The 17323-nt window shown below is 53.1% G+C and overlaps 2 protein-coding genes across 9 annotated transcripts in view; one reads left to right on the forward strand and one right to left on the reverse strand.

Annotated features, from left to right (window-relative positions):
• Positions 1-1624, reverse strand: part of MYCL (MYCL proto-oncogene, bHLH transcription factor) — a 36832-nt gene extending 35208 nt beyond the window's left edge. For 2 of the 4 annotated variants that reach the window (XM_057706413.1, XM_057706421.1), the window contains exon 1: positions 1487-1610. The gene's annotated coding sequence lies outside the window, so the exon portion shown is untranslated. Of the gene's footprint in view, positions 1-1426; positions 1446-1486 lie in introns of those variants that run through there. The other 2 variants (XM_057706440.1, XM_057706430.1) reach the window with 2 other exon arrangements.
• A 166-nt stretch (positions 1625-1790) lies between these two features.
• Positions 1791-17074, forward strand: MFSD2A (MFSD2 lysolipid transporter A, lysophospholipid). 5 transcript variants are annotated; one of them, XM_057706470.1, is made up of 14 exons: positions 1791-2017; positions 3448-3579; positions 5032-5156; positions 8736-8859; positions 8970-9048; positions 9415-9566; positions 10030-10120; positions 10239-10360; positions 10581-10664; positions 11188-11271; positions 11366-11478; positions 11917-12060; positions 12150-12326; positions 13106-17074. In XM_057706470.1, exons 1-14 carry the CDS (start codon positions 1925-1927, stop codon positions 13167-13169), a joined length of 1584 nt encoding a protein of 527 aa, XP_057562453.1. In that variant the 5' UTR covers positions 1791-1924; the 3' UTR covers positions 13170-17074. The 5 variants fall into 5 exon arrangements, with proteins under 5 accessions (XP_057562453.1, XP_057562462.1, XP_057562470.1 ...); XM_057706479.1 differs by having other exon boundaries at positions 3451-3579; XM_057706487.1 differs by having other exon boundaries at positions 1791-2011.
• Positions 17075-17323: the final 249 nt, after the last annotated feature.

Consider the following 17323-nt stretch of genomic DNA (forward strand, 5'->3'; position numbering starts at 1 on the left):
GCCTGGGGCTTTTCTGAATGGGCTTCCCCTTGTGCTTGTACCTGAGGGAGACTGAGCAGACATCACTGAACACATATTTATTAAGCTCCTACTACGAGTCAGGCCCCAGGCTAGTCGGTGGGGATATGGCAGTGGAAAAGAGGTGGTACCTATCTTCCCGGAGCTTACCATTTGGCGGGGGGTCTAAATCACTTGTTACGCGGTGTGATCCCATAGCACTGAGGGTGTTAGGCTGGAAGGGATCATAAAGTCACCTCAGCTGACTCAAGCCCAGAGAGGGCAACAGAGAGAACAGTGTCACACAGCTCATGGCAGAGCCATAGGGGCCAGTCCAGGCCCTTCTCACAGTATTCAGCTGCCTCACCTTGGCTCTCTTAGGCTCAGCAGTGGCCAAGATCTGTGTGCCAAGATGGGGATCTGCTAGGGCAGATGAGAAAGCTTGGTGTGGCCATCCTGGGGCAGCCAGACCTCATCTCTCCTGCTGGCAATCAGATTGAATGAAAATAACAAGGAAACTGACACCGAGCAACACAGGCACAGGAGTGAGTAGCCTTTGAGCATCCCAGCAAACACTTCACTAGCCAGTGCCAACTGGCCCCCTCCCAGACTCTTGAGTGTCTGGGAAGCCAGGGGTAATGGTGACATAAGGGACCCAGAGGTGGTAGAAGACTGTTTCCTGGGATCTGCATCTGGCCTCTCACCCTCTTTCAAGGATGAGATTATTCAGCACTCTCTTTCAAACCTTTCCCTGATTGTTTCAACCCAGGGCTTTGTATCTCCCAGGGCTTCTTTTCGGTCATGCCATGCAACTTCTGGGATCCCAGTTCCTTGACCAGGAATCCAGGGATTGAACTCAGGCCCTTGGCAGTGAAGGTGCAGTTCCAACCACTGGACTGCCAGGGAATTCCCTCTTCAGGGCTTCTTGTTGGGGAGGCAGGTTTAGCCTTCTCGTAATTTTTGCTGAGAGGGATAGCTAGGGGCTGTGAAAAGGGAAGGATTTGAAATGGGGCAAAACCTTCCAGTCCTGGCTCTACCACATAACAGCTGTTTCATTTCTCTGAGTTTCCCTTCCCTCAGCGGTAAAATGGGGATAGTAATAGTACCACCCTCACATGGTGGTTGGGAGGGCTGAATGAGATCATGTTAAGCGTAGAGGCAGCTCTCCATAAAATGCCGTTGTTATGGTCATTGTGTGCTAATGGCTGCGGTCCTGACTCCTCTCCACCACTTGGGAGCTTCCTGCCTGCACCGCATGGTGAGGGCCCCAAAGATGCCAATGTCGGGAAGACGAAATGGTCCGTCTTGGGGGAGGAGAGAGAGGCGTCGGTCAGGAAAGTGCCAGCTCTACATCCTTCAGGTTTGGAGCAGAGGGAGACTCGACCTGACTCCAGATGTTAAAGGGGGCGGTGGGCTTCCGAGCTCCTACCTTTCCTAGGCCTGGCGGTCAGAAGTTATGGGGTGCAGATCTCACTCAGGGAGAACTTACTCTTGGGGACCTCAGGCAGGTCACTTCTAGCTTTGGGCCTCAGTTTCCTCGTGTGGGTCAGGTAGGTCTCCTGGCTTTACAACCATGGGGTTGCGAGGAGCACAGCCGGCGCAGCCGGATGCGGGTTCCGGGCTGGAGAACGTGGCTCGTAGTACAAGCTGTGGAGCTGCTTTGGCCTGCCGGAGCACCGGCGGGCTCCAGGATTGGCTGGCGGCGGGGTAGCAGCGCTCCAGGATTGGCTGCATTAGAGAGGGCCGGGCCCAACCTTTAAGAAGCGCGGGGGGCGTGCAGTGAGCGAGTCGGCAGCGGCCGTAGCGGCAGCGGCAGCGGCTTACAACTACCACGCGCCCGGGAGCAGCGGAGGCCCGCGGAGCAGAGGAACATCGCGCAGCAGGAGCAGCCCGGCCTCCCAGTCCCGGGCGGCGTGGCCCGCCGGTCATGGCCAAAGGAGAGGGCGCCGAGAGCGGCTCCGCGGCAGGGCTGCTGCCCACCGGCATCCTCCAAGCCGGTGAACGCCCGGTCCAGGTGAAGGTGAGGGCCCGGCACCCCGGGTGGAGGGTCAGGGGTGGGGGGCAGGCTGAGATGAGGGCGTCGCGGGATAAGCCTGATTCTGGGACACCTTGGGCTAAGTAGGGAACGGGAGGACCCAGAGGCAGGAGAGGGCCCTGGGGTGCCCTGGAGGCAGGGAGTGATGGAGAAGGTTTGTAGGCGCCGGACCCCCTTTGCCCAGCCCCACTCTGGGCGTCCCTGAGGAACGGCCCACCCGCAGCTCCAACGTGGTGCCCGGCTCCGCTCTGTGCCTAGCCGGTTTCCGTTCCTCTGTGACCAGCCGCTTAAGTTTGCTGCCCTAGACGGCAGAGAAACCCCAGAAATCTAGGAAACCCATCTTGGTCCCCCATCTCTCACCCGCCTACTCCCCACCCCCACATCCTACGCTTGCTTCTCAACTCTGCTGTGAGGGCTGCTCAAGTTCATTCATAAGAACAAGGGCTGTGCTCTTAAAGGAGCCGCTTTCCTACGGCGGTGTGAGTGTAACGCGGAGCTTTGCGTGTCTTGACCTTCGGCCCCATACCCAGCTCTCCGGACGTAATGAAGGACCCAATGACATCAGGCGGCCCCAGGGAGGGATCCCTGGCAAAAGATACCTTCTGGGAGGTGACTGCCTTTTGGTTTTAATTTTATTAACCCATCTTTGGAAGGAGCCTAGGTAAGCAATTATGCTGCTCCCAGGTATGAGTAATCTACCTTCTCTGGGCAACGTTAACCTCCCTAGTGCCCCACCCAGAGAAGGCCCAGCCCTGCACCTAAAGGCCCTTCCTCCCCTCTCCAAGATCCCCTGGGAACTGGGGGAGGGGGAGAGGGAGAAGGAGGGTAGGACAGCTCCTGGGTTTGCCTAGAAGGTCTAGCTGCCTCCAGGGGCCAGGGAGGCTCTGGGACAAATGGAGGGAAGAGCTGTGCCTACAGCCAGCTGGGCTGGGCCCTTACAGATCTCAAGAGCCCTCACCCACCAGGCAGGTGGGTTCTAGCCTCTGAACCAGGGCGGAAGCCGGGGCTGGGCTCAGGCAGCTCTTGGCAGCAAGAGGATTTTCAAGTTGTGGCAGTTGGTACCAGGTGGGGACAGGCCCACTGCTGGAGCATGCTCCCCCTCCAACTTGGAAAGAAACATAACAGGCGTGGGGGGGGGGTAGTCTTGAAAGGATGATGAGCTGATAAAGATCTGCAGTTGGGATGGGGTGGCTTAGGGGCTACTTCCTCAGTGTGGATTCCCCTTTCCCAGATTTTTAAGAACAGAGAATACCTTTCTTTTTTTGTGGGAAGTGAGATCTCCCTGGGTGGGAACAGGGCAAAGCAGACTTGTTCCTCCTGGCAGAGTTTGCTGGAGGGATGGTCCTGCCTCTGGAAACTTCTAAGATGGAGGCCAGGATCATGGATCTCTTTTCATTCTTTCCTCTTCTTCCCAGAAGGAACCAAAGAAGAAAAAACAGTTGTCCATTTGCAACAAACTTTGCTATGCAGTTGGGGGGGCCCCCTACCAGGTGACGGGATGTGCCCTGGGGTTCTTCCTGCAGATCTACCTGTTGGATGTAGCTCAGGTGAGTGAGCTGAACCCTTTAAGGCTGAACCATCACCCCAAGGTGGGAGAGACTATGGACTCCAGGGTAGGGTCATTTTCCCCAACTGTGAAATGGGACTGGGAATCCCTACTCTACTGCCTCTCAGAGTCACAGTGGGTGAGAAATAAGAAAGCTTTGGAGAGTATCCAGAAAGGGAGTCTCTCTGCCCCAGGAGTGTTAGCTGGCAAGGTCAGGCAACTCCTCCTTGCCTGGCAAGAGCAAGAGAGGCTGGAGGGGTAGGCGGTGGTGTGAGAGAATGGAGCCCACTGTGATGTTCTTAGAAGAGACTGGCACACCATGTCCCCGGCTGGACAGCAGTCAGCTGGCTTGGCTTAGGAGTTGGTGGATGTTGCCATGCCTGTGGATGAGGTGCATCCCACCTTCACCTGAGGAGCAGAGGCATGTCAGTGGGCAGAGAGGCCCTCAAGTGCTGGGTACCCTAGTACACAGGGTCTTTGACTGGGAGAGGTACTTAGGGTGATGCAGGGCTCCTTGGCCAGCAGCCCGGCATCCTGAGAATTCACCTTGTCTGGTGCGAGAGTGGGAGGCCCAACAGTCATGGCTCTCAGGGTTCACACACTGGCTGTCTTTTGTGTATAACATCTGACTTTGCAAGCAAGGCATCTTAGTTGTATTCACTTATAGATAGGGAACACTGAGCCCCAGAAAGGACAAATGACTTCATTTAAGCAGCTAGTTTTTGAGCAACTCCCATGGGCTGGGCCCTAAGTAGGGTGCCAATATGGGGAACCTGCTATCAAAGTGTAAAAAGTTCAAAGTTAGAAAAGTCAGTCTGGGGAAGCTGCAGTGTGGGAGAGGGCTCTCCAGCTTCCTGGAGTGATAGTAATAGAGCCTAGATGGATGAGGAAGTGTCCAGGGAAACTATTTAGGCCTAGAAGTTTTGCAGGGAGGGGGATAGCTTGAATGGGTAGTGATAGTGACAGCCTACTTTTTCAACATTTTTTCTGTTGATTCCTTTTTCCACATCCAAGATAGAACTTGAATCTATGAGATAGGGATCATAACCCCATTATACAGATGGGGAAACTGAGGGCCACTGCAGTGACCCAGCAAATACTATTTCTGATATCAGGTGGTTGGGGGCATGGGGGTGTGAAAGGGAGGCAGGGAACTGAATTCTGTATTCATTCTAATTGATGGGAGTGTTTTCAAGGGCAGTGGAGGGGAGGACATAAGGGGGCAGATCTGGAAAAATTTCTAAGGGGACATACAGTACTACTTCTGTTGGGGAACTGTTGTCATTGTTAACAGGGCAAGTGATGATGCTTAAGGCCTGGGTGGGAGCAGTACAGGGTCCTAATGGCCTGGCTGAAGTGGGGAGGGAGCCTTGCTTTTGCCCATAAGTGAGGGTGGAGGTTGCCCATCAGTTGAAGGATGAGGGAGTCATCTTTTGCCTGTTGCCCATTCCAGGTGGATCCTTTCTCTGCTTCCATCATCCTATTTGTGGGCCGAGCTTGGGATGCCATCACAGATCCCCTGGTGGGCTTCTGCATTAGCAAATCCCCCTGGACCCGCCTGGGCCGCCTCATGCCCTGGTGAGTAGAAGATGCTCCTTCTGAGGTGGTAGAAGGCAGGGCTTCTGGCATGTCTGCTACCCCGTGGTCCTTCTGTCTGGTTTGTCACAGGCTGGGGGGTGAGGAGAAGGAATGATGCAAAAACCCCAGTGAGGCCTCAGCTGCCGCAGGCATGGGCACTGCAACTCCTGCCAGTTCATATGCAGGCTGGCTGAGTTGCTAGACTGAGCACCTTCCCCTCACTAAGGCCCAGGCCCCATCCCTCCCCAAGGTCCTTTCCCTTCCATGAAGCTGGACTTCTAACTTCTCCTGCTCCATCACTTCCCATAATGGTTGAAAGGTTACACTCTGGAGCCAGCCTGCCTCAGTTTGCATACCAACTTCACCAATTATAGCTACACAGCCTTGGGCAAGACATTTAACATCTCAGCCTCAGGTTTCTTCATCTGCGCAGTGGGGATGATAATTACACCTGTCTCACAGGGTTGTGGTGAGAATTAAAATTGTTAATGGGTAATGTACTTAGGACAGTTGCCGGCACATAGTAAGTAATATATAATTTGGTACCCCTGCAGAGTGGCTCCTGGTGGGGGGGTGGGGATAAGCATGGAAGGTAAAACAGCATAACCTCTGGCTCCTCGGACCGTGAGAACCACCTTTTCCTTTGATACAAAGCCTACACTCCTCAGCCTCAGGCTTCGAGGCGAGACTGGGGGAGGTGGTGCCACAGATCAGACGGCAAAGGCAGGCACAAGGGACAGGCTGACAGGCCAGAGCTCTGGTTCCCTCCAGGACATCCTGCTTGGTGGTTGAGGGGGGGGAACATACCCCTTTCATCTCTAGCCCATCCAGGCTCAAGTGGGCGCCTTCCTGCCCCAGGGGCGCCCATACCTGGTCTCCGGCCTTCAAGGCCTTCAAAGCTCTTCCCACAGTCCCTGCCCCCCCCTCCCCCGCACCACAGCTTCCTTTCCCACGAAGCCCCCCTCCCGCCGAAATCCCGCCAGCCCCTGGCAAAGGCCCAGGTTGGGGCCTTTGATCCAAGCTTCAGGGCCAGGGGGCAGGAGGGCCTGCCTTACCTGCACAGGCTGCTGGGGCTCCAAGTGAGCCAGCCCCTGAGACTGGGCCTTGTACCCGCCTCCCTGGCAGCCGCGCGGGGGCGGAGCTCTGCTGCCACATCTCCTCATGAGACACAGCCAATGGCAGGCAGCCGCTCCCGCCGGCCTGACGTAGCAGCAGCAGCAGCCGCCGCCCGGGTCACTCCCAGGCACATTTGGTCCTCAGCTTCCTCAGTGCGGCTGCTGGGATGGAGTGTTGCTTTGGTGACGGCTGCCTGCCTGCCGGAGGAGCCCTTATTCTCTGAGGATTTCGGGGGGGTAGGTTAGGAAGCCCTCCCTGTGGGAGGTAGGATCTGAGGGCATCCTGCCCGCCCAGACAGGTGTGGCAGCCAGCTTGGTGAAGTAGCTGAGGGCCCTTTGGGCTGGTTTCTGATTTTGCACATGTCCTCAGCTGTCTGGGTGGTTCTCCTGGCGATCCCTCTGAGTGGTACCCCCACCCCTGTCTGAGTGCATGCTGAGGGCTGCTGTGTAACGTACGGGACCCTCCTCTCCATCCAGACTCATTAGGACCTGGGACCTGGCACCCCTGCTTTCAGTGTAGGAAGAGGCTGGGCCTTCCAGGGTTCATGAGCCCTGGGGCCCCCTCTCCTCCCAGGCCTCAGACCAGCCCCTGCCCTCAGCCAGCATTTAAATTCTCCTTTTCAGACCAGGAAGACTTTGACAAACACTTTCCTAGAGTTCCCAAGGCCGCCCAGTGAGAGTCAGGGTGTCAGCAGGGTCACGTGGGAGATGCAGCAGGCTGCACCTGAGGTCTGATTCCCAGCCCAGTGCTCTCCACAGCCTCCTGAAGTCTGCCCTGAGCTTTCCTGGTGTGATAATCACAGCAAACACTTGCTGTGTCCTGAGCACTGTTTTACATTTTAATATCAGCTTAAGTCTCAAAACCACTTCAATCCTGTGAGATAGAGCCAAAGTCCTTACAATGAGTTGTACGGCCCTACGCGGCCTGGTATCCCCTTTCCTCTCCAGCCTCATCTAAGTCTGTTTCCCATGCTCACTCCACTCGCTCTGGCCCCCGGGCCTCCTTGCTACTCCCCAGACCTGCTGGGGCACATTTCCCGCCTGAGCACCGCTGCCCTGCAAGCTCTGCAAGGCCAACTCCCTCCTCTTATTTGAGTCTTGGCACAAGGGTCACCTTCTCAAGGAGGGCTACCTTGGCCACTTGGTTGGGAATTGTACCTGCATACTCCGAATCCCCTTCAGCCTGCTTTCTCTCTTTTTCCTGTGGAACTTAATCACCGTCTAATGTAGCTTTTTTGGTGCGTGGTAGAATACGCTATTTAAAAATTTTTAAATTTACCATTGTAGCCATTTTCAAGTGTATCATTCGGTGGCATTAAGTACAGTCACATGGTTGTGTGACTAGCTCCAGAATTTTTCCAAACTGAAACTCTACCCATTAAACTAACTCCCCATTCCTTCCTCCCCTCCAGCCCCTGGCAACCAACTACTTTCTGTCTGTGAACTCGACTCATCTAGGTGGAATCATACCAGATTTGTCTTTTTGCGTCAGGCTTATTTCCCTTAGCATAATGTCTTCAAGGTTTATGTTGCAGCATGTGTCAGAATTTCATTCCTTTTTAAGGTTAGATAGTATACACCTTATGTTTATTTTTTGTTCGCCAGCTAGAATGTAAATTCCACAAAGGCAATGACTTGTCTGTTTTGTGTACTGATACGTCCCAAGACATTAGAATAGTGCTCAGCAGAGTTGGCACTTGGATATTTCTTGAGTAAATGTTGAAGGTAAGGTAGGTGCTATTACTCTTCTCATTTTACAGATGAGAAAATGAGCCTAAGAAGTTTAATAACTTGCCCAAGACTAAGTTATGTACAGTTACTGGTAGAGCCAGAACTGGATCCCTGAACTATGGCTTCAAAGGCCTTTCTTTTAAACACGGTTCTCTGCTGTCTTTCTCATCTGATGCCATGAAGTTGGACCGTCCTGAGATCTAACTAGGATGCTCTGGCGCTCACATGCGGGGAGGCAGACGTTGGCCTCCTTCTTACAGTTATTTCGTTTCGCCGGGCCCAGTCCTCCCCTGTGGCCGCTCCGGAAGGAACACCTTCGCCTGGAGCTGGCCTCGCCCACCCCTGTGTGTGCACATGGGTGAGAACCCCAGCACTGGGGTTACTCCTCCCCTGCTTCCCCGCGCCACCATCTGAGGTCTTAGCCTCCATTCTCAGCTCCCCAGCCCATAGGAAGCCCCTCTCTTTGGAGCCTTCACCCCTGGGGAGAGGCAGGCAAGGCTCAGGAGTGTCTGACCTCGTACTCTGTGCTCAGGATTGTAGGCTGGGGGCCTGTCTCAGTCTGCCCTTCTGGGCCAGGCCATCAGTCCCTTCCCAGAGACCCTGGGGTGGGTGGATCCAGGGGGAGGGATTTCCTTCCTGCCAGGTACCCTGTGGGGCTGCAGAGGAGTCCAGGCTGGGTCCAGATCCTGGGGTTTTGGCATTCAGCCCCCACTCAGACCCTCCCCTTCCTCAGGATCATCTTCTCCACGCCCATGGCCATCATCGCCTACTTCCTCATCTGGTTCGTGCCTGACTTCCAACAGGGCCAGACCCTGTGGTACTTGCTTTTCTACTGCCTCTTTGAGACTCTGGTCACGGTGAGTGTGGGCAGGGGTGAGGGACGTCCCTGGGGCCTCCGGGGTTGGCGCCCAAAGCCACATCTGTCTGTCCATCGTCTGACTGGCCGAGGGCCTCTCTTCCATGCCAGTGTTTCCACGTTCCCTACTCAGCTCTCACCATGTTCATCAGCACGGAGCAGAGTGAGCGGGATTCTGCCACTGCGTATCGTAAGTCTCCCAGCCCACTGAGCCCACGCACCAGGGACCTGGGGTCCCCCACTCCCCGACCCCTCCTCTACCACGTTTCTTCCCTTGTGGGCCCAGCTCTCTGCTCTTGGCAGTGGATGTGAAACGATCTCAAAAATAACTTACTGCTCTAGTGAGACCAGGGAGGTGGAAGGACCAGACAGAGGTCACACAGCAAGGCCATGAGTTTAGGCCAAGGTACCATCTATCCCACTACCCAAGTAGCCATCCTATCTGGAGCTGCTCCGACCACCTGCAGCCAGAGCTGGGCTTCCATCCATCTGACCTTCCTCCCTGGGGGCCCACAAGCCATGCGGCCCCTAAAAGGACTTGCTTTTTCCCACTCAGGTATGACCGTGGAGGTGTTAGGTACAGTGCTGGGCACAGCGATCCAGGGGCAGATTGTGGGCCAGGCGGATACACCTTGTGTCCAGGCCGCCAATGCGTCTACAGTAGATGGTGTCAATTACACACAGAGCACCACCTCGCTCAAAGAAACGGTGAGGCCTTGGCAGGGCAGGGGTGGGGGAGGGAAGGATCGATGGGGTGGTTTTGCAGTTATCCTCAAAAGAGTCATAATGGCTAGTGTTTGTAAATGTTGGGCATTTGTTATACAAAGTATTAATATGCCCACTTTGCAGATAAGGAAACTGAAGCACAGGGAGGCTAAATAATTTGTCCAGGGTAATTGAGCTAGTGAGTTGCAGAAACTAGCTTTGGGGAGATGTGAACTGTGGGCTCTCAGACTCCACAGCCTGGCCTTCTTAACCTTTTGTTCACTTGGACTTGGCCCAGCCTTGGGAAACAGCAGCAGGCCCAGGCTGATTTTCCCATTTCGCAGATGGAGACAGTGAGGCCCCCAGAGAAGAGACTGGTCCAAGGTCATTGAGTAGAGCTGCTGGGAGCTGGGATGAAATCAGACTGACTATTTATCTATGTCACCTTTACATAACCTCTTTATAGCAAAATGCATACCTGCTGGCGGCAGGGGTCATTGCCTCCATCTATGTCATCTGCGCTGTCATCCTGACCCTGGGTGTGCGGGAGCAGAGAGGTGAGGGGTCCTGGGGAGGGGTGCAGGCCCCAACGTGGGGTGGTTTTGTCCCCTTGCCTGGGCCTCAGGCCCGGGGAGGGGCCTCTGCTCCTGCCTCACTGTCCCCTCTGGCCCCCAGAACCCTCCGAGACTCAGCAGGCCAAACCAATGCCCTTCTTTCGGGGTCTCCGGCTGGTCATGAGCCATGGCCCGTACATCAAGCTTATTGCCGGCTTCCTCTTCACCTCCTTGGCTTTCATGGTGAGTGAGGCCCTGATATGTTCAACCTCGGGGGTGGGGGAGGTGTGCAACAAGGGGTGGGGTAGGCCTCAGACTCGGGATGTGACAAAGCCCGAGGGACAGGTGGAATGGGGGTGGGGTGGGCAGAGGTCTGTGGAGCATGGGGAATGTCTTGGAGGCTCAGCCCCAACATCGCTTGTTTCCTTACCTTTCCTTCCTACTGTGCTGTTCTGTCCCCCAGCTGGTGGAGGGGAACTTTGCCCTGTTTTGCACCTACACCTTGGGCTTTCGCAACGAATTCCAGAATCTGCTCCTGGCCATCATGGTGCGTGTGGGGCCCCGAGGGTGGCCGAAGTGGCTTAGGCTGCGAGATGGTTCTTTGGATAGCCAGAGGACGTTTCCCAGACTGGCCCAAGGTCATGAGGGATGAGGGAGGCTTCTCAGAACATTTGGATCTGACCTACTGTTGCTTAGGTAGGACTATGAAAGAAAGAGTTTGGGTATCGAATCTTTGTTGTACACCTTGAATGAGTACAGTGTTATATGTCTATATCTCAATAACACCAGGGGAAAAAAAGAGGGTTTGGGGTTAGATGTTCAAGTAGAGAGCATAGCAAAAGCAAAGGTATGGAGGCTAGAACTTCCAGAGCTCCGAGCTCAGAGAAAGCAGGAGACGAGAGTGGGACTCTCAGCTCCCTTGAAGAGCTATCGGGTGCCTGTCCTCACTATCCAGATGATGTCATCTGGCTGCCCTTGAGCAGGCTGGGAGCGCCTTTAGAGTCCTGGGAAGGGCAGGAGGGATCCCATGGCTCTAACCTGATTCCTTCACCCCTTTTGCCCACCCACAGTTCTCAGCCACAATCACCATCCCCATCTGGCAGTGGTTCCTAACCCGGTTTGGCAAGAAGATGGCTGTATACTTTGGGATCTCAGTGAGTGGGGTTGAGGGATAGGGCCTGGGCTGGCTTGGGGGTTACTAATGGGAGCCTCCCAGCTGACTCATCTTCCTGCACCCGCTCCCCTAAGTCAGCAGTGCCATTTCTCATCTTGGTGGCCCTCATGGAGAGTAACCTGATTGTCACATACGTGGTAGCTGTGGCAGCTGGCATCAGTGTAGCAGCTGCCTTCTTACTGCCCTGGTAAGTATATATACACCTGCCTGGGTATGTTCCCCAGCTTCCCACCACCAAGCTCTGAAGCTCCTTAGGGGGACTCTTGTGGGGGCTTCTCTTCCTGCAGGCCATTCTGTGGGTCCAGGTTGGGGGTGGGGCAAGTCTTCCCAGTACAGTTGTACAGGTTGCACACTGCACAAGCACATCTAGTCAGGGTGGGAAATGGGGGCTCAAATCCAGCCTGCACCCTACTTGCCTAGCTGAGCAACTAGATTTGGGGCTATTTCATCTTGGAGGAAGGGGCCTTTTTTTATTCACATGAAGTTGCCGTCTCATTGAACTGTGTGTGTACTGTGGGACTGCAAACTCCCAGAGGACCACTCTTATTGACATGGAACACAGGGGTAGTGGGGTTGTGGGGTTGCTAGGTGGGAGGGTGCTCACGGCTGCCACCACTGTGTACAGGTCCATGCTGCCCGACGTCATTGATGACTTCCACTTGAAGCAGCCCCACATCCATGGGACTGAGCCCATCTTCTTCTCCTTCTACGTCTTTTTCACCAAGTTTGCCTCTGGAGTCTCCCTGGGCATCTCCACCCTCAGTCTGGAGTGAGTGGGGGGGTGTCTGGGCAGTGCTGGGCAGGGGTAAGTCCCAGGTGCCCCATCTTCACCACTTTCCTAACCACTGGGTCCTACAGCTTCACCGGGTACCAGACCCGTGGCTGTTCCCAGCCGGCACGTGTCAAGTTCACACTGAAGATGCTGGTGACCATGGCTCCCATAGTCCTCATCCTCATAGGCCTGCTGCTCTTTAAGCTCTACCCTATCGATGAGGAGAAGCGGCGGCAGAACAAGAAGGCCCTGCAGGCTCTGAGGTGAGTGGGGAAGGGTCAGGGAGATGAACGAGGGGACATCACCCAGTCTAAGCCCTCGGCTAGTGCCTCCTGGGGCCAAACCCAGATTTGCCTCCCGCACATCTTCCCTCGACAGCTTCTCTGCCCTTCCCCCTTGCTGATTCATCATAATGGCAATTGATATTTCTTGAACACTTGCACTGCCTGCCTGTGCTGAGTGGTTTTACAGTTATTCATTCAGCAAGTACTTATGGGACACCTATGTGCCAGGCATTGCTCTAGTGAATGAAACAAATAAATCCCTGCCCTCAAGGAGTTTACATTTTAGAGAATGTACTTATGATCTCCTATAGTCATCCAACAACCTCGGGTGTCAGAGATTCCTATGATTTCCACTCTGCAGATGAAGAAGCTGAGGCTTAACCAGGAAGAGTGACAAGTGATAAGGGGCAGAACTGGGGTTTGAACCCTGGTGTTCTGACCCCAGAGTCCACACTCTTCATGGCTCTCCTGGCGTGAAGGACCTCAGGTGTGGAGACCAGAGGGCAGGGTGGAGTGAGTTATGCCAGCTTCTCAGCCTGCCAAGGCCAGGGTGTAGTACTGGGGCTTGGGGTGCCTTGTGGGCAGCAAAAACAGTAAACAAACCTACCAGCAGTTTCTGGGCTGAGTGGGAGTGGGCAAACTATGTCCTGTGATTGAGACTGGCCTGGCAGTCAGCTAAGACTGTAGAGCCAGGATCCTGCAGGGAACGAGCAGATGGGTAAGTATACTTCCTCCAATCTGTCTCCTGTCTCTTGCAGAGAAGAGGCCAGCAGCTCGGGCTGCTCTGACACAGACTCTACAGAACTAGCCAGCATCCTCTAGGGCCTGCAGGGTGACCTGAAGCCACTATGCTCAGGGCCTGGGTCACCAGGCCACATGAGGAATCCAGGCCAGCTTGCCTGCTCCCTGAACAGCTGGTCTCCAGATGCCAGGAAGGGGACCAAAGACTCGAGTAAGCGACCCAGGACATCTCCTGTGCCCATCGTGAGGCGGGCTGTTTGTATAGCTGCCAGCCTCCCTCTGCCTGCCCCTGGGGCCACTCCCAGGAGCTGCTACTGTGAATATGCCAAGGACTGATCGGGCCTAGCCCGGAACACTAATGTAGAAAAAAAGTTTTATACAGAGACTAATGAATAACTTAATGACCGTGTGTACATAGCTGTGTATGTGTTTTTGTATATGTCTGTGAGCTATTATTAATGTTATTAATTTTCATAAAAGCTGGAAAACAGAGCTGCCTGTTTTCTGTCTTTGTCCTTGGCTACCCACTGAACCCTTCTGTGCCAAGATGCAGAGAGTGAGAAGGCGCACTCAGCCCCAGGTGCCCTGGGTGGTGAGAGTGTGTGTGGAGGTGTCATAACAGCATCAGCTAACGTTTACTAAACACCTGACTGTATCAGGCCCAGGTGTGGAAGCTTTCCTCACACTTTGCTGATGTTCTCACTTAATCCTGGAAACCATCCTGCTAGGTCAGGACTGTCCCCATTTTAAAGATGAGGAAACTGAGCCCTGGTGTTGAGAGGGATTTGGCTAAACTCACACAGCCAAGAGAGACCTAATTGGAATAACGTGCCGGGTCTCCAGTGCCTTAACCACTACCCGCTGCTGCCCTGTGTCTGAGAACGACCAGCTTGCTCTGCTCAGGCCTGCATGCTCTACTTCCCACCCTTTATGTGCCTGAGCACCTGGGGCTGGCTGTGCTGGGGCAGACTGTGACTGGGGCCCTGCAGGGTCCCCGGAGACCTGTGATTCTTTCTCCACCACTGCTAATGACAGTGTTGGAAGGTGGAATGTACCTAGCTGGGTGTATGTGTTGGTGGTGGGGAAGGTCTAGTTTGTAGCACCTGCCTATTTCCAGGCTGTAAATATTCCCACTATAGCCAATTTCAAGTTACCAGTAGTAGTGCTATCCTGAAAAATTGCTGAAAATTCAGTAATTGGCCCTTATAAGCTGGTAGGAACTTGCCTTAGCAAGTCATTGGGTTCATACAGTTAGGTAAAACTCCAAAAAATCAGGAAAGCAACACTGGCAGGATCAGAGGCTACCAATCCAACCTCTTTATTTTATATAGATGGATAAATGAGGCCCAGAGAAGAGATATGCTTAGACTATTTAGGCTTGTTTTTTACTTTGGGTTTGGGACTCTTTTTTTTTTTTTTTTTTTTTTTTTTGAGTTGGAGCTCCATTTTTTGGATGTTCTACCCAGCCACTTTTATAAATTTATAGTGTTAATAACAGGCACTGTTACACATGCTTAATAAATGTGAATTTAATTAGTCCTCATAACTTCCCTCTGAGGTAGGTACATGATTATCCCCATTTTACAGATCAGGAAACTGAGGTACAGGAAAATTAGTAAGTGGAGGATCTGGTAAACCACTGCTTTAGGCGGTTATGTGAACCAATAATTTTGCCACCATGAAGCCAGTTCCCACTGCTGCCTTTGGAGCTGCCCTCAGGGTCAGAGGCTGCTCTTGCCTGACCTCCATAGCTGGAACATTCAAGGACTCCTGAGATGACATTTGCAGAGGTCCACTCATACCTCCTTTCTCCCTTCACTCCGGTCAATAACCACCAAATCCCATCTTTAAAACAAATTTCCTGAACCACCTAAGCTTGCTTCTTTCCCATTCCTGCAATTGCTTCTCAGATTTTATCTTCTCTCACCTTGGATAATTATACCAGCATCCTCTCTGGATGACTGTCTGATTTGATCTCCTCAAATCAGATTTGATTCCTTCTGCAAGATGTCCAAGATAACCCAGTAGTTTTCCTGTTTAGAAACCTCAAGTCCCCATTGTCTTCAGGAGGAAATCCAAGACCTCTGCCGACTTCCCCAGCTCTAGATTTAGATGCAGCCCTTTCTGCAGGCCACCTCCCTGGCCCTGGAACACACCTCTGGCCCCTAGTCCCCCTGGCAGACACTGGTCCAGCAGGTCTTGGCTCCAGCATGCCTCTCTTTGAAAGCTATACCTGCCCCCTGCATCTCTGGGACAGCTCTGGGAATCCATGCCTTCCCCTCGTCAGGCATGGAGGGGAGGGGAGGGGTGGAGCACGTGGAGCTGAGTGAGTGAGCTAAGACTGGATAGGGCTTTGTCAGACAGACCCAACGCCCACTGACCCGCTAGGAGGCTTCCCCGGTCTCAGTTTACCCCACCTGTACCATGGGGATTTGGGATTGAAAATTGTTGCCTCTCCAGTTTTATGTTCACAGAAAGTTGTTCTCCTCAAAGACCCCTTGCTGACTCTAGGTGTGGTTTAGGAGGTGGGATAGGTGGAGGGACATGGGGAAGCAATCTGGGATCCTAGAGACCCCTTGGATCATTGGCTGTTCCAGGTCCCTTCTGCACAGCTCATACTGTCCTTTGGGAGCTGCTGCCACCTTGACTTCTTCTACACTTGAATCCAGCAACACTGCAACAAACCCTGCTCTGCCTATTCTCTGTCCTGCTGCCCTTAGCCAGGCAAACCATGTACCCCTCCACTCCACCCCTGCTGAGAACCAGATGTGGCTTTGACCCCACCTGCTGGAAGAAAGGGGAAGCACCTTTTAAGATTGCAAAGAAGCATTTCCAGATCTGTCATTGACTGGCTCTAGGACCTTGGCTATCCATTGATGGAACAAGTATTTATAATGGGCCTACTATGTGTCATGCATTGACTAGGCTCTGAGGATAGAGTGGCGAACAAAACAGAGCGTACATTCTTGGTGGGGACCAATGACAAACAAATGGACGTGCAAGTAAGATAATTTTGGATTGCAATAAGCACCACAAAAGAAACATGCAGGGTGCTCTAATTGAGGGGATGACACAGAGGTTATTTTATTTTATTTTATTTGGAGGTTATTTTTAAATCAGGTGCTCAGGAAAGAATGTTCTGAGAAAGTGACGTTTGGATCAAATTACAGAGGAGGAGAATTGGCCAGACATTTGAAGAGCTTGGGGGAAAGCATTGCAGGTAGAGGAGACAGCTAGCCTAAAAACCCCGAGGTAGGAAAGAGCCTGGTGTATATGCAGTACTGAAGGAAGATGGTGCAGCCAGAGCGACGTGAAGGAGAAGGTAGGGGGTGTGAGGTGGGTTTGGAGAGATATAGAGGAGCCAGATCACCCAGGGCCTTGCAGCCTACAGTGAGAGTTTCAATTTTATTTTGAGAGCAGCCAAAAGCCATTGAAGAGGTTTAAACAGAAAATTGATTTACATTTGTAAAAAAGCGAAGGCAGAGGCAGATGGCACAGGGCTTTGTGAGCCATGTTAAGCGCTTTGGTCTTTATCCTAAGAGCAGACAGAGCCACTGACAAGTTTTAAGTAGGGGAACCATTTGCTAGATCAAGAGTTTAGAAAGACCGCATCATCTGCTTTGTGGAGAAAGGGCTGAAGGAAGTGCAAGTGGAAGCAGGATGACCAATGAAGGGACTGCTCTTGCAATGTTCCTGGGTAATGAAAAGTACCAGATGAGACAGAGGTGGTGGCAGTGGAAACAGAAAGAAGTCAGATTTGGCAGCTATTTGGCCTGGATAATTGACAGAGAAAGGGTGAAAGTGCGAGAGGGAGAGAGAGAAATGCAGGTGATTCCTAGACTTCTAACTTAGGAAACAAGGTGGTGCTTCTACTCCATAACAGAGGAGCACTGGAAAAGGAGCAAGCTTGTGGGACAAAACAATGTGTCACCTGTTTGTATCATTTTCTTGTTTGTTTTTTAATAAACTATTTATTTATTTATTTATTGGCTAAGTTGGGTCTTCGTTACTGCACACGGGCTTTCTCTAGTTGTGGCAAGCAGGGCCTACTCTTAGTTGTGGTGTGCGGGCTTCTCATTGCAGTGCTTCTCTTGTTGTGGAGAATGGGCTCTAGGTACATGGGCTTCAGTAGTTGCAGCACGCGGGTTGTGGCTCGCAGGCTGACATGCTCCACGGCATGTGGGATCTTCCCGGACCAGGGCTCAAACCCATGTCCCCTGCATTGGCAGGCGGAT

This window comes from Hippopotamus amphibius, chromosome 1 (assembly GCF_030028045.1).
Source record: "Hippopotamus amphibius kiboko isolate mHipAmp2 chromosome 1, mHipAmp2.hap2, whole genome shotgun sequence".
Lineage (NCBI taxonomy): Eukaryota > Metazoa > Chordata > Mammalia > Artiodactyla > Hippopotamidae > Hippopotamus > Hippopotamus amphibius.